The sequence below is a fragment of the Hetaerina americana genome, unplaced genomic scaffold (assembly GCF_022747635.1).
Source record: "Hetaerina americana unplaced genomic scaffold, ioHetAmer1.1.p SCAF_6, whole genome shotgun sequence".
NCBI lineage: Eukaryota > Metazoa > Arthropoda > Insecta > Odonata > Calopterygidae > Hetaerina > Hetaerina americana.
In genome coordinates this window covers 89,238,984-89,258,658 of record NW_027287205.1, presented here as the reverse complement: position 1 = coordinate 89,258,658, position 19,675 = coordinate 89,238,984, and the positions used below count along the sequence as shown (strand labels likewise).

At 44.5% G+C, this 19,675-nt stretch overlaps 1 protein-coding gene across 3 annotated transcripts in view; it reads right to left on the bottom strand.

Annotated features, from left to right (window-relative positions):
- CalpA (calpain A) overlaps positions 1-19,675 on the bottom strand; it is a 166,366-nt gene that overhangs the window by 105,951 nt on the left and 40,740 nt on the right. The window contains exon 1 of one of the 3 annotated variants that reach the window (XM_071594279.1): positions 10,149-10,660. The exons of the other annotated variants lie outside the window; for them this stretch is intronic. Coding sequence (XP_071450380.1) covers positions 10,149-10,295 — 147 coding nt within the window. The 5' untranslated portion in view covers positions 10,296-10,660. Of the gene's footprint in view, positions 1-10,148; positions 10,661-19,675 lie in introns of those variants that run through there. 3 annotated transcript variants of the gene reach the window in all.

Genomic DNA, 19,675 nt, shown 5'->3' with positions numbered 1-19,675 from the left:
TGTACTTTGTTTTGAAAGGTAAACTGTTTAAGGCTATTGGAATTTTTCATTTTTTCAATACTACTAGCCGTAAGAGCTCAATTCTATCAATGCATATCAAAGGAGTTCGTAATTGTGCACAGAAGTTATTTCATTTAAAACAACGGCTGTGGAAAATTACAAAATCCTTTAATATGGACGTCAGAAGTATTAATAATTAAAGAGAGGCCATTGGGACTATACGCTTTGGTATCAGGATTTAAATAAAAGGAGAGGGTAAAATTTGTTTTCTAAGTTTATTTACTCTGTCGCAAACCGAAGAAAACTGATCATCTATCCTGAATCCGATTCCGATTCTCATCCTGTCTCTGATTCGTCTTACAGTAATATTAAAGATTATTTTGACCGTCTTTTCACGTGGGTAAATGTGTAACTGCTGTCAGACACTCTCGTTCTCCCTTAATCCGGCAGATGCCCCTTTCTCTTCCACATAGCGGGATTAACTCATGGATGGAGAAGGGATTAACTCTCCACCCTTCATCCTTTCCCATCCATCCCTAATGGCGCTAATGGCCTCAGCTGTTGGTCATCACCCATAAAACTACTGCTAATACACATCATTTGAAAGTGAAGCTAAAAAATAAAATAGCAGAGAAATAACAAGAGAATAGAATAGGGGATTCAGAGAATTGATACCTCTGCGGAATGTCCGACACACACACGCGCTGATTCCACTTAAAGTCCACGGAACAATTTACGAAAATATTTCTGACAAAATTCTGAGAAGCTGCCTGGAGGTTTGTTTGAGATTTTCCTTTCCTTTCAATTTTAGAAGTTATAAGTGTAAATGTAAAGCAGCCACTGGGTAATAAACTTCATTGTAGTTATTAAAATATTGTTTGCATGTGATGTGGACGGCATTTTGTATGTGATGTGGAAGTGTCATTGTATGTATAAATATTTGGTCTCTTATCTGTTTTTATTGTGCGTGTATGTATGTAATTTTCGTTGTAAGTGTTATCTTTGACCAAACTTGACCGTTGCCACCAGGAAAATCGCCTGATTGCAACATCATTCTAAAATAAATAAATAAATTCACGCTTGGCGGCGTAAAGAAGATATCGCCGATTTTTGTACAAAAATAATTATAAAAATAAATTGCACCTTAAATATTTATTAAAACTGAATAGTTGAAAAGCTATTTTCTTAAACACTTCCACTTTTACCTACACTTGCGAATGAAGACGTACCTTTCAAGAAAAGAATACTAATAAAAATAAATAAAAAATAAAAACGCGGAAAAATAAAACCCTTTATTCGCAACTATGGAATGACAACTGAGCGAGAGATAGCGATGGGTGACAGTGGAATGTTGATATGCCAATGACACGTAACGACTAGCTCGCTGGCATGCGGCAGCATTAGAGTCGAAGGAAGGCGATTTCTTGCACCGCTCCTCCTCGCCTCCGTCTAATTGCATTTGCAGTGAGTCACAAGTTCCGTTCATTTCGAAATTTCCTCTTTTAGCGCTTATAACAACCGAGAAACAAATCGGGGAGGATGCTTCATTCGGAAGGAAGAGGTTTTTCATCTGGCGTCAGCCGGAGAGGCTGGAAGGGGGCTTCAAAGACGCCGCCTAATCTTCTGGAATCCGGCCGCGCAAGCAGTCCTCGATCGCAGGCCTTCCCAGAACCACCCACGGCGGAGAATGCTCATGTCCGGAATCATCACCAGTTACAGTTCCGTCATTTCTCGGGCCTCAAAGGGAGATCATCGACGAGAAAATTTTGCGAGGAGAAATTAGAATATTCATATACCAACCCGGGCGAATGAAATCCCATGTAAAAACAGGCCATTCGGTAAGAAATACCTGGTTGAAAAAGAGCAACGTGACCATTCGCCCGCAGAATGCTTTCATTTCGCTACGTGATACATAAAATGGCGGTAATCACTCTTCATTTAATACCATGGTGAAACTACTTTGTTATCGGTGATCCACAGCTTAGGCGAGTGCCCGACCTGATTCATCCATTGGCCGAATTCAGAAAACCGTTCAATTACGGAAGAAATGTCAGCAAAATGGAGGCCAAAGGGCAGCCCTAATTGTCCCCAATTGGGGGAATTCTCAACACTGTTAGCTATGGCTCGGCAAGGCGATGGGCGGGGCTGGGGGATTCGGCATTGGTCGGGAGTGAATGGAGGGCGTGCAGGCCCTTTGTGTGGAGAGCAGCAGGTGGGCGGTGTCCCCAAAGGGCGGCGTCGCACGAGAGGGCAAAGGACGGGGGCTCGCTTCTCCCATTCCGATGGAACGGTGGTGCTACGGCCTTATTGGCTTCAAATTCTCTCGATGCTCTTTCTATCAACCCTTCGAATATAGTAAGTCGGTGGACCTAAGCTATCCTCATCATTGCCATATTCTCCGTCTCTGACCATACTGCCCTACCGCCTTAGCCATTTGTATTTGACATTGGTGACCTCGAAAGGCGCGATCATCTTTGCTCCAGGTAGCACAGCTCCAGGGGTCATCGGAACGCACAAGGCCATTCATATATAAAATCCATGAACACAGTAACATCAACCCGAAGGTCGGTTTGGTATGGGTGACGATAGAGCTCACCCAGTACTAAGCCCGCCACGGCGTGTGAAATTCACACATCTGAGTATGGGAGCCAATTCCTTTCCCTGTGTCAGTTATGGTTTCCCAGGAAGAACTGGTACCCGAAAAATCAAAGTAACCGAGAGACAAATGCGTCAAAAGTTTGCCATTGCTGCTAGGTAAGTGAAGATGGGGACGAGGTATAAGACAATATGTCTGAGGGACTGATATCCTGGGAAGAAAGCGGTGCAGATGGAGATGCAGGTGTCTTGTTTGGAAGGGTTTGGAAGGGTCGGAGGATTGATTTACTGAGAAGGGATTCGTGGCGACCGCGGCGGAGGAGGACAACGTTACTCGTGGATTGCGAATGACTCCGTCTCACCTCTCGGCACACACACGAATGAACTTCGGTTTCCCTCTCTCCACCTGTCAGTTGCGGGCGACGGTCCCCGCGTACCGAGGTCACTCCGAGCCGGGCACGCATTCCGAAGAAGCGCGGTGGAGCGCGTGCGCCACGAATCTCTCGAGGTTTCTTCTTCAAGGCGTCGCCGCGGTCTATGATTACGGAACTCGAGCGTTGTTCGCCTGCATCCTCGCCGCTTGGATGCTCCCGAGTCTGCTTCGAGGACATCGCAAATTTTAATAAAATTTAATTTTTCTAAAAATATTAATTTCCTATCAGATACAGCGGATAAAAAGAACGATCTTTAACGTCATGCAAATGTGAAAACCGTGATAGTTCTTCATTCAAACACTGCCGGCAAATTCGAAAGTCACTCAATGACATTCAAAACAACGCATGATTGACAATGAATGGCGCATTGCTACGCAACTGCAATAAGACGAATTCGCAGCCGTACATGGAATTCGGGACCCCACACATCGACCCAAATCTGGAACGAGGGTGTTCGCTTGCTTACGCACCATGCATCGGCCATAAAATCAGGGAATATTAGGGAACTAGGGAGTGGAGCAGTGATTTTCTCTGTAAAGTGATCGGCCATCGAGCGGCCGCATCAGGAGCTCGTGGCGCCGGCCAAGGGGTCGGCGGCGAGCAGGGGGGAGCGGTGCCCACTCCAATGAAATTATAACGAGTCCCATCCTTCGCTTGACACCCCCAACTCCCCCCCTCCTCTCAAGACGCCCCCCTCCTCCTCTGGCGCGCTCCCGCATCGCCGGTCAACCTCTAAAAATAGCGCCCGACGACGACCCACTGCTCCCGAGAAGGGGAGGGGGAAGGGCGGAGGGGAGGGAGGCCATCGACGAGCCATCGAGGTTTGCCCATCGCGCGCCGACAACGAGATCAATGAACACCAACACTCTCACGCAATAAAGTCGCTCCGTTGTGTGAATTTGGGGGCCCTACACACCTCGTGGCCTCGCGCACAACACGCGACACTCGACAACGAACGCCTTTTGAGCACACCAGATATTACTACCAGCATTCAACTGCAACACCACCCCCTCCCGCCACTCTTACGCAGTGAGGGAGGGTGTTGGAGAGAGAGCAGTCATTGGCGCCCTTTGATCCACAAGGGCTCAGCTAAAACCGTACCGGTGAGTAAGACCCACCCCTTCCGGGCAATTTACAAACATGGGTATGATGAAAACAACGCGGCATTCCTGTAACGTGGCTGGTGTGTGTGTGTGTGGTGTTTGCGTTGAAGAAAGAACTTATGAACTACACCCGGGGTGGTAAAGAGATGGAGTGGAAACGACGCCCCTCTGTAAAAAGATTGACTTAAAACTACAAGCATTGTTTTTTCATTTTTTATGCTTACATTATTATTATTATTATGCGGTGGTTATTTTTTGAGTTGAGTTGAATATATATATATATATATACACGAGGGTCATCCGGAAAGTAGTACCCGTTCGTGAATTAAAAAGACAAAAGTAAATATTAACAAACATAAAAAATTTTATTTGAAAGAGGATACTTTAAACTACTTCTCAACATAATCTCCAAGCAAATTAAGGCATTTGTCATAACGTGTGACAAGTTTCTGTATTCCTGCTGCATAGTCCTTCGCCGCCAGCTCATTGAGATACGCGAGGGACCCATCTTGCACAAATTTTTGCATAATGCAGATGGTGTTTAACAATTTCATGAACAATTGTTCGAGAAACATTGGGAAAATGCTCACAGATGTCATCAATTGTGACGCGCCGATCGTTCCTCACGAATTCGTCAACTGAGCTCACCAGTTGGTCTGTAATGACAGACGGTCTCTCCAAACGCTCATCGTCGTGTGTGTTCCCCCTCCCCATGTTGAAGTTGCGACACCACCGCCGAACAGACGACTCGTCCATTACATTGTCTCCATACACCTCCTTTAATTGGCGATGAATATCACATGGGCGAACGTTTCTTGCATTGAGGAATTTAATCACTGCCCTCACTTCACAACTGGCGGCGTTCTCAATTTTTTTAAACATTGTAAACAATCACAGAAACAACACAGGCAATGCTAGCGTCACGCAACTTGGCTCAGAGAAGGCAGACAAGCCACTGAAGCTATCTGACCTCGTCCAGCGGCTACTCGCGTCGTCAGCACTTCATGCGGCACGAACGGGTACTACTTTCCGGATGACCCTCGTATATATATATGTATAGTATACATGGATCCACAAACATATATCTTGGAAACAGAACGCTCAACGCTCTTCGGCGGAGCAAAAATATATGAAAGCATTGATTAAGACATTTACATAAAAATATATGATTGAGTTTTAAATAGGTTTAATTATATATATATATATATATATATATATATATATATATATATATATATATATATATATATATATATATATATATATATATATATATATATATATATTTATATATATTCAACTCAACTCAAAAAAATAACAACATACATACATACGTAAAGGGAAAGGTTCGGACCCTTTCATCCCTAATATTGGACACGCTGTATAGGGCTCAGTATTGGGTGAACTCTACCCTCCCCTTCCAGATACACCTTACTCAGGTTGATTACTGTGTTTATTGTTTTACATATATATATATATATATATATATAATATAAACCATAAACACAGTCATCAAACCGAAGGTCGGTTTGGTTGGTGATGGCAGAGTTCACTCAGTACTAAGCCCGACAGGCGTGTGAAATTCACACAGGGGGGCCAGTTCCTTTCCCTGTACCGGTTATGTGTGCCAAGGAAGACCCGGTACCGGAAAAATCGGTAGATTACCTTAAAAAAAAAATATATATATATATATATATATATAATTATTATTATAAGGTAACCTATTATAAGGTAGGTTTTTGGATGGACACAGCTACTAAATAAATATTTTGTGATTCCTAACAAAGTACAAAATCCAGTATCCTACTCTACATCAGACTCCTCTTCATCTCTGAGTACTTTCTTCCTCCCTTCATCCCGTCGAACATCCCTATCCTGTTCCTTCCCTTTCCTCGTTTGCCTAACATTCTCCCTTCAATCACAGTCTTCAACATCCCACTGCCGGTCAATACCCCCTTCATCCACTTTTCCTGCCTCCATATGATTGCTCCCAACAAACCCCTATCTTCGCCCACCATAACAAGTGCTTCCTCATTTGTTTTTTTCTCTGTCCATTCCACTGACTGACAAACTCAACCTTGGTCATCAGCAAACCTAACTGATTTTACAAATTCCCCGCCCACTTTCATTCCTACATCCAGTTCTTCCCGTGCCTCCTTAATCATTTCCTCCACATACAGGTTGAACAGCAACGGTGATAATGGGCAACCCTGCCTTACACCCCTTCCTAACACTGCCCATCCGGACTCCCCATTCCACACCCGCGCCTGTGCAGCCTGAGACATGTACAGGTTGCGGATTAGCCTCCTTTCCCTCCAATCTATTCCTATTTTCTGCAATATACTCATTAGTTTTTCCTAATTCACCCTATCAAACGCTTTTTCGAAATCTACGAAACAGGCAAATACCTCTCGATTAATAATCTCATTACTGCAATGGCATCACGCGTACCTCTCCCCTTCCTAAACCCAAACTGATCTTCCCCTAAGTAATCATTTGCCCTACTCTCTATCCTTTTGTTTATGATCCTCAGAACAACTTTAGCTGCGTGGGCTATCAAACTTATTGTCCTTTAGGCCCCACATTACGTAGCCTTTACCTTTTTCGGAATAGGAACTAAAATTGATCTCACAACGTGTTCCGGCCAGATACCTTCCTCATAAATACTGCGAATCAGCCCATATAGCCTCTTCCTCCCATATTTTCCTAAACATAAGCTGTCTTCCTCTACGTCATGTTCCTTTTCAATGTCTAACTTTGTTGGTCTAAGCTCTTTACTAAACAGTTCTTCTATATACTCCTTCCATCTCTCTTGAATCTTTCCTGCGTCAACTATTACCTTACCCACCTTATCTCTAACTGTTAGCATAGCTCTTCCTTTCTTACTTCCCGATAAAGATTTAACTTTGCTGTACAGCGCACCGATTTCACCCTTCCTCTGCAGACTTTCCATATCCTCGCACTGCGTCTTCCACTATGCTATTTTGCTTTATTTGTTTCCCGCCTCAATTTATTGTTTGATTCTTTGTACTTCATTTTGTCTAATTCTGTATTTACATTCTTCCATTTTCTCCGCTCATCCATCTTTGTAATCATCTCATCCGTGATCCATGGTTTCCTAGTCCTTTTAGCGTTAACGGTTCCAATAGTGTCTTTTGCGGCTTTCGATAACCCTTTCTTGATCATTTCCCATTTTTCTTCGATAGTACTAAGCTCTTTACCATCCTCCATGATTTCCTCTACCGCCTGTTTGTATTCCTTCAATTTCAAACCATTTAATACGTCTACATTCCATTTTCTAACTCGCCGCCCCTTCCTTATCTGGAACTGTGTCGTTAGTTACTACACTTGAATTTCAGAGCAGGGCATTAAGAGGTCGACGCGCATTTTTATCACAAAATGAGCGAATCTTCGATTCTTTGAAGCACTCGACTGGCTCCTTTACCAACGCCTTTTTAAGAAGTCCTTGAAACTTTTTCAGCCTCCTTCTAGAGCACTTGGGCCAACTGGTCCCCGCCTGCTCTCTTCATATTCCTTCCGGTCATCTGCTTTAATGTTTAACGCGAAAGAAATGAAGACGTGCGCAAAGGAAACTGAGCGCCTTAATGCCAATAAGCAGAAGCCTCTCCTTGTCGTCAAGGGTTGGAGGGGGTGTGTGCATCGCTTTTCCCTCCTCCCTTACCCCCCTCACCCCCCCTTGCTGCTGCTGCGGAGCTTCGATTGGCCATCGCCGCCGCAGACACCTGTGGGACGCCGCCGCATAATATCTGAGGGGCGCCAGGGGCCCACCTGTGGCGCCTCACTCGAGCAAAGTGTCGCAACTTTAAACAGAACACACGGTGACCGCTAAGCTTGCCTCGCGAAGATGGGGAAGCAAGAGGACAAAGGCTGCGAGGAATGAAAATTCACGAATGCATTCGCCCAAATCTGTGGAGATTAGAACCATGGCACGAAACGGGTCGACGACACACAGGAGACAATTTTGCTGTTCCGCACGGCATTTTTTTTATCACTCCATAGGTTTCGTTACGGCGTATTCAAACATCTTCACCTGAACTTCATCTTCACGCTGTAAGGAAACCTAGGCAGTGAGGCAATATAGTGGTGTCGCTTGGAGAATAAAATGTATCGTAAACAGTGTGGCATTGGCCAAGGGGACAGCAAGAGGAGGAGGTGGAGGATGGAGACGAGAAGGTCACCACGGACTGCTTAGAGAGAAAAAAAGAAGAAAGGGCCAAATTGGCCGGCAAGTTATAAGACGACCGCGGGTCGTGCAATGCGATTGTTAAAACAAGACCTCTTATATTTCTCAGTTCTTTTCTCAACAGTTAATAATGTGGATTATATATCTAACCAAATGCACACACCATTGCATGTGCATAATTAAGGTTATTATGGAAACAAAACAAGCGTAGCACTCAAGAAAATATGTAATATCAAAGTGCATTTTCAATGCGACGTAAACTTGAGAAATAACAGAAAATGTTGCAACAAGAGCCACCCTCACTTGAATTGTACAATCATTCAAACTAATACCGATCATTGTGCTTGCTCATTTGCAGCGGCACCCCCTCCCCCAGCCCCCCCCCTTTGGCACCCGCACGACGGCGTCGCCCCGCGAGACTCCACGCCGACGCCATCCCATTGTTCTCAATCGGAAAACGCCCAAGCCGTGACGCGTTAACCATTTGAGTGTCGAGACGCGGCAATGATGCGCCCCCCTTCCCCCTTTTGGGCCCCTTTCGCACAATTACATCAAGTCCTTAGAATTGGCGCCATTGCGAAGGATGAGATGGCAATAAATGGCGGAGAAGGAGAACGCGTTGAAGTCGTGCATTGACACGGCAAGTGATAGCATTGCACTTGCACGAGTTTTTGCGAGTGTCTTCCAGCTTTGAGAAATGGGGGCCTGTTCTAAAAAATAAGTGCCCGGCGTTGCGATGGGAAACGGTGCCTATTGAAATTTCGCGCGCTTCCGCACTCGCCTCTGCAGCGAGACCAGGACAGACGGCCGTCGCCAGGGCAACGGGAAGCTGTGCGCCCAGACGCGATGGTGGATGGCACTCCCCCACTCGCCACACTGCGAGGGAGGTAGAAGGCAGACCGGGGGGAAATACGTCATCGTTGGTGCGTCGGAAGGCACTTTTCCGGAGAGACCTGTAGCGAGTAGTCTCGTGGCAGTCCAGTGGGTTGAGTGCTGGCCTTAATAACCGGGGACACGTTTCAGACTAACTCCTCTGCTTCAACCTATCACAATATGAACTCATTTCCAAGGGTCTGACGGAGAACGCGCTCTCGTTTCTTCGACTTCGGCGTTCGTTCGCCCTCAACGCCGGCATTCGGCGGCCATTCGACCAAGGGCGAAGGGAAGAACCTCAGCAGCGGCATCTCCAAACGCGTACTCTTCACTTCTTCATATCCTTCGGCGATGCACTTCCTCTTATTACGACGGCAGTGTAATGATGATGCGTTTTGATGCGCTGACCGCATTGAGGGTCGGGGCGTTGCGAACCGCCGTCGAGTCATCGCAGCCAAAAATAGCGACTTCTCCGTTCGAGGAATCTCAAGCGATGTCATTCGAACGGCCGCTGAAGATTCGTCATAAAAGGTGTTCGTGGGAAGCAGTTACGGAAACTGCGCGTTTCGGCATTTCATCCACGTTTTCAAAATAAAAGAAAAATAAATTACGTGTCTTTGATTAGCTATAGGTAATTTGGCAAACACATAAATAATTGGTACGATGCATACATAAGGACTTTGACTGCTGAATAAATAATGCGTGCGAAATGCGAATAAACGTACCCAGAGATTTGTTGAAACGCGGAATTTCGATTCGTATCTTAAGAGTAATGGACAAAGTATTATTTTATAATCACGCGTCCTGAAACACAGTTTGCAAAAACAGTATTCCTCGGGTCAGTGTAGGAAGTGCTGGAAACGGAACGGGAGTGGTCAATAGCAGAAGGTGGGGGGGTAGCACGCCCCCCACTCTATGGTGGACATATGCCCTCCTCACCACTTTGAGGTTGAAGAGCGACGGGAGGATCCTCTTGACCTCTGACGCCGTGCGGATGAAGGGCTTGAAGGTTGACATTAGATCCCCAGGGCCGCCGCCGTACCCGTTGCCCCCGAAGTCCTCCTCCTCTTCGTCCATCTGACCCATGGCTCAAGGGTGGGTCACTATCACTGGCTCCCAATAGAAGAGCACTGACACAGCGCAGCCTCCGAAGGCTCACTCACCGGTGGGAAAACAACACTGCGCACTGTCGTATCCAGAACAACGCGCACTCGCCGAAACGAAAAGGGTTTGGATCCGACCCGGAGGCAACCAACACACAAGGAGGAGGTGGTCCGTTGCTTGGATACGTAACACTCCCCCGGGAGGCGTGTCACGTTGGCAATTGCAAGGTGATTAATTCTTGCGCGCGATCGACGTGCTTTCCGCCGGTTGAAGTACGCCTCCGTGTGACTACTGACTGCCCAACCGCGTGCGAGTGCTCGCAGTCCGCGGTCTTCTGCTGGTGCGAGATGGGCGCCCGCTTGCTCCTCGCGAGTGACGCCACCGAACGAGTGGGCAGGACAACTGGAATGCCCCCTCTCTCCCCCCCCACTCGTTTGACTTGCTCCCCCCCGCCCCCTCGAAGGAGGAGGAAGGGAAAGCCAAGCGAGCACCTCCAAGGAGAGAGACTCACAGCAGATTGAGCCGTGAATCATTAGAGTCGCCACAAGTCGGTCCCACTCCACCAAATGGCTCACAAATGGCACCAACTCTGCGAATAATCCCTCAGTGCAGACTCGGGTGAGCGAGTCATTTGAAAAGAGCGAATCTGGACGATTTAATGAAGCCTTTAAATAGGGTTCCCCCTCCAACTCAATTGACGCGATTACTTCATGATAAGCCCCTTGCAAATAGTCAAGGAGCACATTAAAGCTCTCGGAGGAGTTATTCAGCGGAATATACAACCAAGTGTTTCGACACATTGTACGGAATTAGTTATGTGAAATTTGATTGTGAAATTCGTACGCGACTCGGATCAAAATCTTCACTCTGTTGACTGAGCTTCGAGGGCCATCATTTGGATCTTCGTAACAGTGAGTCGTTCCGACGCGATTCACACACGCCCCTTGGGCTCATTAATGGCGACGCGAAATTGAGGAGATCAGGTCACATGAGCCGCTCTTTCAAGCGAGTCATGAATGGATCCGCTCGCTGAAAAGAGTCCTCCCTTCCATCCACGGCCATCCCTCCCCCCCGCGGCCCCCTCCGATCCGACCCACAATGCAACGCTGCCTCCAATGTGGCATGCCTGTACGTAACGGGTGGAGGTGGGGGGGGAGACTTGGTGTGCGGGTGGCAGGGTGTTCTGGGGCATCTGGCCTTCGCACCGCGCGTGTCCTCGGAGCATGGGGCGCTCCTCTGAGCAGCACCACTCGCCACGCCAAAGTGGGAACCATCCATCGCTCGGTCCATCCATCCGCCACCAGGAGGCACCACCTGACCCACACACACGCCCCGCGCGCGTTGAAGTCATTCCTTCCGCCGTAAATATCAAAACCATTATACGGATACAGATTATGATACTCTCTCCTTCACCTCCGCTCATTGAATCAATTCAAGAAAAGGAATTCGACCGAAACTAGGTACGAGGGTAAGCTGAAAAGTAATGCACACTTGTTTGTGGAACGCGAACAAAAAGAAATAGCAAGATCGACCAAAAAGTACTGAGACACGGGGGATCGAGATGGTGCGGGGGCTGGTTCAAATCCCGGCGATGTTGAATATTTTTCAGAGGTATCTCGATCCCTACTTGAGGTGCTTTGAGGAGGGCACTTTGAGTGAGTACGCCGTCCCTCGGATGGGACGTTAAACTGTGGACCCCTTGGCGCCTTTCGTAAAGAGTAGGCTAATGCCGACGCCGGGTTTCTCTCCACCCTTCATCCTTTCCTATCCATCCCCTATGGCGCAAATGACCTTAGCTGTCGGTCGCCTCCCCTCAAAACTACTACTGAGACACAGAGCATAAGCCCAACTAGGCGACCTCTGATAAACAAAGCCGCCTAAAAACGGCAAGGCAAGTCGTGTCGTGTGAAGTACATTAATGTACGATTCGCAAGTTTGAAAATCATTTATTTATTTTTCAACATGGTCACCGTCAAGGCCAACACATTTCTCCCAAAGTGTAACAAGTTTTTTCATTCCATCGCTGAAAAACTCTTCCGACTTTCCTCGAATCCAGAACTTGACAGCTACCTTCACCTCATCGTCTGAATTGTAATAATTACCTTTGAGGTGTCGCTTGAGTTGAGAGGAAAAAAATTAAGGTTCAAGATCGGGGGAATAAGAAGGGTGTGGAATCGGTTCGAATTTCAGGTTTCTCAGGGCCTCTTCAGTTGTGCGCGAGGCGTGTGGACGAGTGTTGTCATGTTGCAAGATTATTGGCGCCAGACTGCCTTTAACACGACATACTCGACGTCGGAGTGTACTGAGAAGAATTAACCGTTGCCCCTCGATCCAAAAAATCGGTCACATTAACTCGGTGAGTATCCGAAAACACAGTCAAAAAGGTCCGCTGCGTGTGTAATCAACAATTATGGTTTTCCAGGCTCGCAACCACGACATTTTACAACCCATCGATTTAGAATAGACCTATCAACAGCATCGTCACCATAAAGAGCCTTTAAATGACGATGAATCTCAGTGGGAGTCACTTTTTCAGCAGTTAAGAATTCGATAACAGCACACTGTTTAACTCGCGTTGACATAGCACTAGAACACGTCTCCATACTTCCACTTATCAAAATACACTGGATGAATGAAACGACCTCAAACCTGCGCATGCATATTGAGGGGGAATGTTTCCTCCACATACCACAAGGAGTGCTTCTGAAGTTCATTTGGTTTGTAGTCTACAAGCATGCGAGCATTAGTTTTCAGCCTACCCTTGTAGAACATTGGCGTTCCAAATGACACTGAAACAAAGGACATCGCGTCGACTTCCTCGCGGCGGTCATTCACTTCTTCAGTTTATTTCCGACCTGCCTTCAACTCCCTCCCCTACTCCCCAAAAAAAGAATATCAAAATATTCCTCTGTCTATTCACCAAAACAATCTAGTAAATTATTTCGAAAACCCCAATTTTCACCCCAAACACATTATGGCTATTGTCCACAATGTTCATCCACTTCAACGCCGAAATCCTTTCTTCAATGTTGTCCCAGTGTCTACAATACGTACAGTCAGGTCGACGATAGTGATCCACCACGGATATATCGATAGAGTAAGAGTAACCTCCCTCTGCTATGATAACGGAAATTCAGAACGATGACATATGAGTATTATAATTATCATTAATCGCAATCGACGGGTTACTATGTGTTTTGCTTGGACAAAATCTACTGCTAAAATGCCCTCGCTCCTCTAACAAAATACAACCCAACATCCTACTCTTCCGCAAAATCCCTCTTCAGCTTTATTTGTTGCCCGTCTCAATGTATTATTTAACTCTTTGTACTTACTTTTACCTAACTCTGTGTTTACATTATTATTTGTGTATATACCCTGCAAGCCACCATAGGGTGTTTGTAAACCACAGAAAATTTTGACCCGAACATGACCCCACCGCGGTCGGACAGTGTTATAATGATCCCTCATCGTTCGTGGGAAAAATGACATCTTAAATCTATATGTTCTGCACTCAATCTCTCTAATTTTACTGGCATGATCTCTCCTACCGCAATACAATGGGGGTAATAATACATTTTCAGCATCACCGCTAAAGAGACGTCCTTCAAATCAAATGGAAGAGCTTCAATCCGTAATGTAACCTTCGCTAATTAAATGATTTCCAGCCCAGCTCCTCGAATATTTTGGATGCTCTACTAAGTTTATCATAACAACGTTTTACAAATCTAACTCCTCAACGCTGCACACGATCTAATCCAGCAAAAAATCCAACTTCGTGAGGCTCCCATTAATACTAGAAGCATATTCTAAATAAGAGGCTTAACCATCAACTGATAACAATTCTTTTTGCCAAAAAAAGTAAATTAAAAATAAACTTTGCAAATCGCTTCACTGCGTTTTCCATTACGCTTTTGTCTATGATCCCTGCATGATATCCCTTCCTTATCGATCCAGTTAATTGCTGCTACGTTCAATTACCCAAACTGTCTCCCGTTTTATCTTTTAATATCGGACGCTAAACTTCATCATAATTAAATTGTGATCGTAAGCATGTAGACCTAAGATCACCCTCCCCACGAACGAAAAGGGATCAGAACGACGCCGTCCCACCGCACTTGGGGTGAAAATATTTTGCGTCAAAAGTAGTCTGGTATGTACCCACCCCCTGCCACACACTCTAGTGGAGGCTTGCAAGGTACCATGCATGAATGAAACATTAAATATTATGATTGTCCGAAGGTTTCCAAGAATTCCCAAAACTTTAATATAAAATTATGCAATTTGTGTAATATGTTTTTCGGGTGAAATTTTTTTCATTTTTGTGCTTTATAGACTTTCGAGATTCTGTCCTTATGTTTAAAATTTGTATTTATTTTGCAATAATGTAGTTACGTCATCAATCATTTGAAATCAAATTTTTAAAGTGGTGACTACGATTCCATGTCCTGGGGAGAAAATTTCTAGATACAATTTTGAATGTTGTCAATACTCATGCCATAATTACTTTATGAATCCGCTTAGCTATTGACCGGAGGGACTGGGTTCGGATCTGGGTGACGCCCCTGGGCACCCTCAATTACTTGATTCATGGTAATTGCCCGCTACCGCTATCTCTCCAATCATCGCATCCGTGATCCATTATTTTATTTTCCTATATTGTTACAGTTCCTATGGTTTCTTTTGTGGCTGTTGGCATCCCTTCTTTGATATGTTACCATTCCTCTCCTTGACTCTAATATTCTTTCCTTTTTAACTTAAATCCTTTAGCTTTCCTTTTACCTTTCCTTCTTCCATCTTTTATATTTTTTAATCTTACGTTACAACTCAATTGACTATAAAGTCTGAAGCCATTTTTATCGCTCAATTTTAATTTTGAATCGTAATTCCGGGATCAATAAAAGAACTTTCCACAATTTCCTTAATCCACTACATTCTAAAAGCCCCGTAGCACTCGCGCCAAGAATTAATTGGGGAAACATCTCAGTACTCGCTGTCACTCGATGTCAGGGAAAGATCATCAGCAGTATTGGTACGTGCATCGATACACCTTCGTTTTGTTATGGACCGTATTTCGAAGCATAATCACGTTCATAAGCACCTGGCCCTTTTCCTAACAACAGTTCCTATAGTTTCTTCTGCAGATTTCGATATTCATTGTTTGATATAATTCCATTTTTCTCTATAGTATTCAGATCTCTTTACTCCTTCATGATTTTCTCTACAGCTTTCCTTGTCAATCCAGTTAATACTTCTAATTTCCATTTCCTTATTTGCCTTTCTTGCTTTATGTTTTGGAATCGGACGTACACTTGATGATTAATAATTGCGGAAAATAAAGCATGAATAAATAGAGAAAGGAGAGCTAAACCATGGATTACGAACGAGATGACTAGAAATATGGACAAGAGAGGAGATAAATAAATGAAAGGACTAACTTTGTAGTTCCACACGAAAACGATTTATTCACACGACCCGGGTTTCGAAGTAAAACTTCATCATCAGGTGATGATGAAGTTTTACTTCGAAACCCGGGTCGTGTGAATAAATCGTTTTCGTGTGGAACTACAAAGATAGTCCTTTCATTTATTTATAATGAATCGGTTCCATAAAGTTACGCCAGAAACCATTAATTAAGAGAGGAGATGGAAGAATGTAAACACATAGGTAGGTAAAAGCAAGTGTCATATAAAGAGTTAAAAAATAAATTTCTTCGGATCATCAGTAACAAAGAGGGCAAATGATCACTTAAGGGATGATAAATTTGGGTTCAGGAAGGGGAGAACACGCGTGATGCCATAGCCGTAATGAGATCACTGATAAAGGGGTATATAGAAAACAATCAGGATGGGCAGTGTTAGGAAGGGGTGTAAGGCAGGGTTGCCCATTATCACCGTTGCTGTTCAACCTGTATGCAGAGGAAATGATCAAAGAGGCATGGGAAGAACTGGAGGTAGGAATGAAAGTGGGCGGGGTATTCGTAAAATCAGTTAGGTTTGCTGATGACCAAGCTTTAGTTTGTCAGTCAGCCAAGGGGTTGCAAATATTGCTGAGTGAATTGGAAATTCAGTGCGACAGGTATGGGATGAGAATCAATATTAATAAAACAAAGGTTATGCGATTAAAACTAGGAGTTTATAAAATAGAGCAGAAGGAGCAGTTTACGTATTTCTGAGGTGTTCTGGGCCAAAATGTTCAGAGTAGTAGGGAAATTAGAAGAAGGAATGCGTAAGGCAAGGAGGCTTTCATAGGGATGAGGGAACTGAGGGCGTCCAAGTCCGACTTCCTTTTCAACGTCAGAGTGGTGAAAATGGTAGAGGAGGCATGGGCAGACGTTGAAGTCGGAGGGAAGCTCCAGATCAGTTAGGATAGAGGATGATCAAGCCTTGCACTCTCTGTCAGCAGTAAAGGGTTGCCAGCATTACTGAGCGCGATATTTATGGGATGATAATAAATTATAAGAAAGTGAATATTATGAGAATAGAAAGTATAAGATAAACATTATATTAGGATGAAGCAAATAGATCAGGTAAAACAATACACTTATTAGGACAATTATTTTACACTCGGACAAGGAGATGAAGAGGGACTTGTTGGGTTGTGTTTTGCTAGGAGTAACAAAATATTTATTTGGCAGTTAGGTCTATCAAAAACTTACCTTAATTGGTAAATTACCTAAGTAATAATAATTGACATGGAGGTGGGTGAAGGCATTAAAAGAAAAACCGCGTAGATGAAGAGGCTGGAGTTGATGATGGGCACCTTAAGTAAAGATGTAAAGGAAACGTTAGTGAGAGCTTCAATGAGGAGAGTAGGTTGTTTGGCATTGGAGGCGGGAGGTCACTTGGTTTGGCGTTGGAGGCGGGAGGATAAGCGTGGCTAGGAGTCTTTCGAAATGTGGGGGGTGTAGAAAATGGACGAAAAAGGAAAAGGAAGTCGTTGGGAAGGAATAAGCACTCTGGATGGAATTAAGGGAGTTGGAAAGTGTGCAGAACAATCTTAAGACACCTCGATTATCAGGAGTTATTGATGAAAAATCAGGCCGGTTTCCGAAAAGGTAGATCATTGGAGACACAACTTGCGCTTTTTGTTCATGATATTCTTATTTCTAGACAGCTCTGTTCCATTGGACGCGATTTTTCTAGATTTCAGGAAAGCCTTCGAAAAGTACCTCATGGTAAAATAAGCTAGAAGCAAATGACATGGGTAAAAATATTCGGGATTGAATTTAGACTTTTTGAATGCTCGGGTATAAAGAGTAGTGATAGATGGAGTTGGCTCTAATGCAGTAGAAGTTACTTCAAGTGTTCCCCAGGAAAATGTTATCAGCCCTCTCTTTTATTCCTAATTTACGTTAATGACATTGACTCGGTAGTTACCAGTAAGCAACATTTATTTTCCGATGAAGTAATGGTTTACTGCGATATCTACAATCCTGTGGACAAAGCAGCTTTATCAGATAAACTTAATACTATACAACGCTGGCGGAGCTCTTGGCAATTAGAATTAAACTTTTAAAAGTGCGTAGTCATAATTTTTTGGAAAAAGAGCAATTCCCTCCCGAACGCCTACTGTATCGGGAACACCGAAATGTAATGTGAAGACTCAATTAAATACCTAAACATTACCGTAATTCACGATCTCTCCTGGGTGAAAAACATACGGGGAATATGTGGTCAAAAGCTGACAAAAAATTAGGATTTATTGGAGAGGACTAGGTAAATGTGATTAAAATGTCAAAGGGAAATGTCATCTCTCGTTGGTTAGGCCTCATTACAGCATATTCTAAGTTGGAAAAGTTCTTTACTATACAGTTCTTCTATATATTCCTTCCATCTCTTTTGGATCTTTCCTGCGTCAACTATTACCTTACCCGCCTTATCTCTAACTGTTAGAATAGATCTCCCTTTCTTACTTCCCGGTAAAGATTTAACGTTGCTATACAGCGCACCGATTTCACCCTTCCTCTGCAGACTTTCCATATCCTCGCACTGCGTCTTCCACTATGCTATTTTGCTTTATTTGTTGCCCGCCTAAATTAATTGTTTAATTCTTTGTTCTTCATTTTGCCTAACTCTGTTTGTACATTCTTCCATTTTCAGTGGGGAGGGGGAGGGGTACAATATTTCGTTGGCAAGTTCACCTTTGGAACGGACGCATTTCAAAATTTCCAACTGCTCCTAAGTATCAAGCCTTTGACCTTTATTTTGAAAATGAGAAATTTTAGTCACAAGGTCACTCTTGTAGTCACGTTCAATGAGGTGCTTCGCGGAATGAGAGGAATGGTATTCTTAAACACATTTTATATTCTTTTATCCTTTCTTTAAATTTCCGTCCTCTTTGCCCAATATAGTTTCGTGGTGCACTCTTGAATTCATACACTCCACTCCGCTCTCGTCTTTGGGAACTTTGTCTTCAGTGTGGGAGATCAGGTTCCTAAGGCATGAACTATTGCGAAAGGCAAATTTATTTTTTCTTTTGGTAAATTACTGATTGCTTTTTGAGTAAAATTGCCTAGATAGGGTATTCGTCTCCAGTTGGCAGTGGGATATTTTAAATATTCGGGGCTGTAAATTTTGCTTAATTTTAGTAATTTTTTTCAAGTTAAGTCAATTTATTATATCTTCTGGATAGCCTTTGTTAACTGCTGTCATTTTAATCACTTGAAGTTCCTTATTTGCATTTGAAGCTGAGGCAGGAGAAGAGGGCAATCGGTGGCTCATTCTAAGAAATGCCTGCGGGCCGCGGAGTGCGCCAAGCAACCAGGGCCTCGGTGTTGTTGCTCACGCCGCCCCTCCCCTTCGGAGGAGTTGGGGCGGGGGTGGGGTGGGGGTGGTCGCCGGGGCCGTGGGCCTCTCTATTTATAGAGGGGGAGGGGGACTCGCTGGGCCCACCGCCTCCGGAAGTCGAGCCCTCGACGGATGACGGCGATGCAAGGGACTGTGCGGTGCTCCCATTTCGACCTTCGACGTGGGAAGGGTGCCGTGCGGCGTAAAATAGCATCGAAGTGAGGTTCATCGTCGGATATCGAAATCGAGAATTGTCGACGACGCCGGGTTCAACGAGCGACGTCGACCCGACGACGGACGCCTCCTGTCTTTTCTCTTTCGTCGAAGTACCAAATCATTTCATTCTTATGACACAGTAATGTCGAGCGAGAGGAGAGACAGACGCAAGAGGTGAAGTGAATCATATTTACGTAAATTATGTACAATAAGTAAGAGTTGCTGATTGCAAAGGACAATCCTCCCATTCCTATACGGCCCAAAGTGCGTGTTCTGAACATGTAATTTCGTGTCGATTGTCATTTTCCCTCATTTTCCTTCCGGCCGGGTTGACCCCTGATGGGCAGCTCATCACTG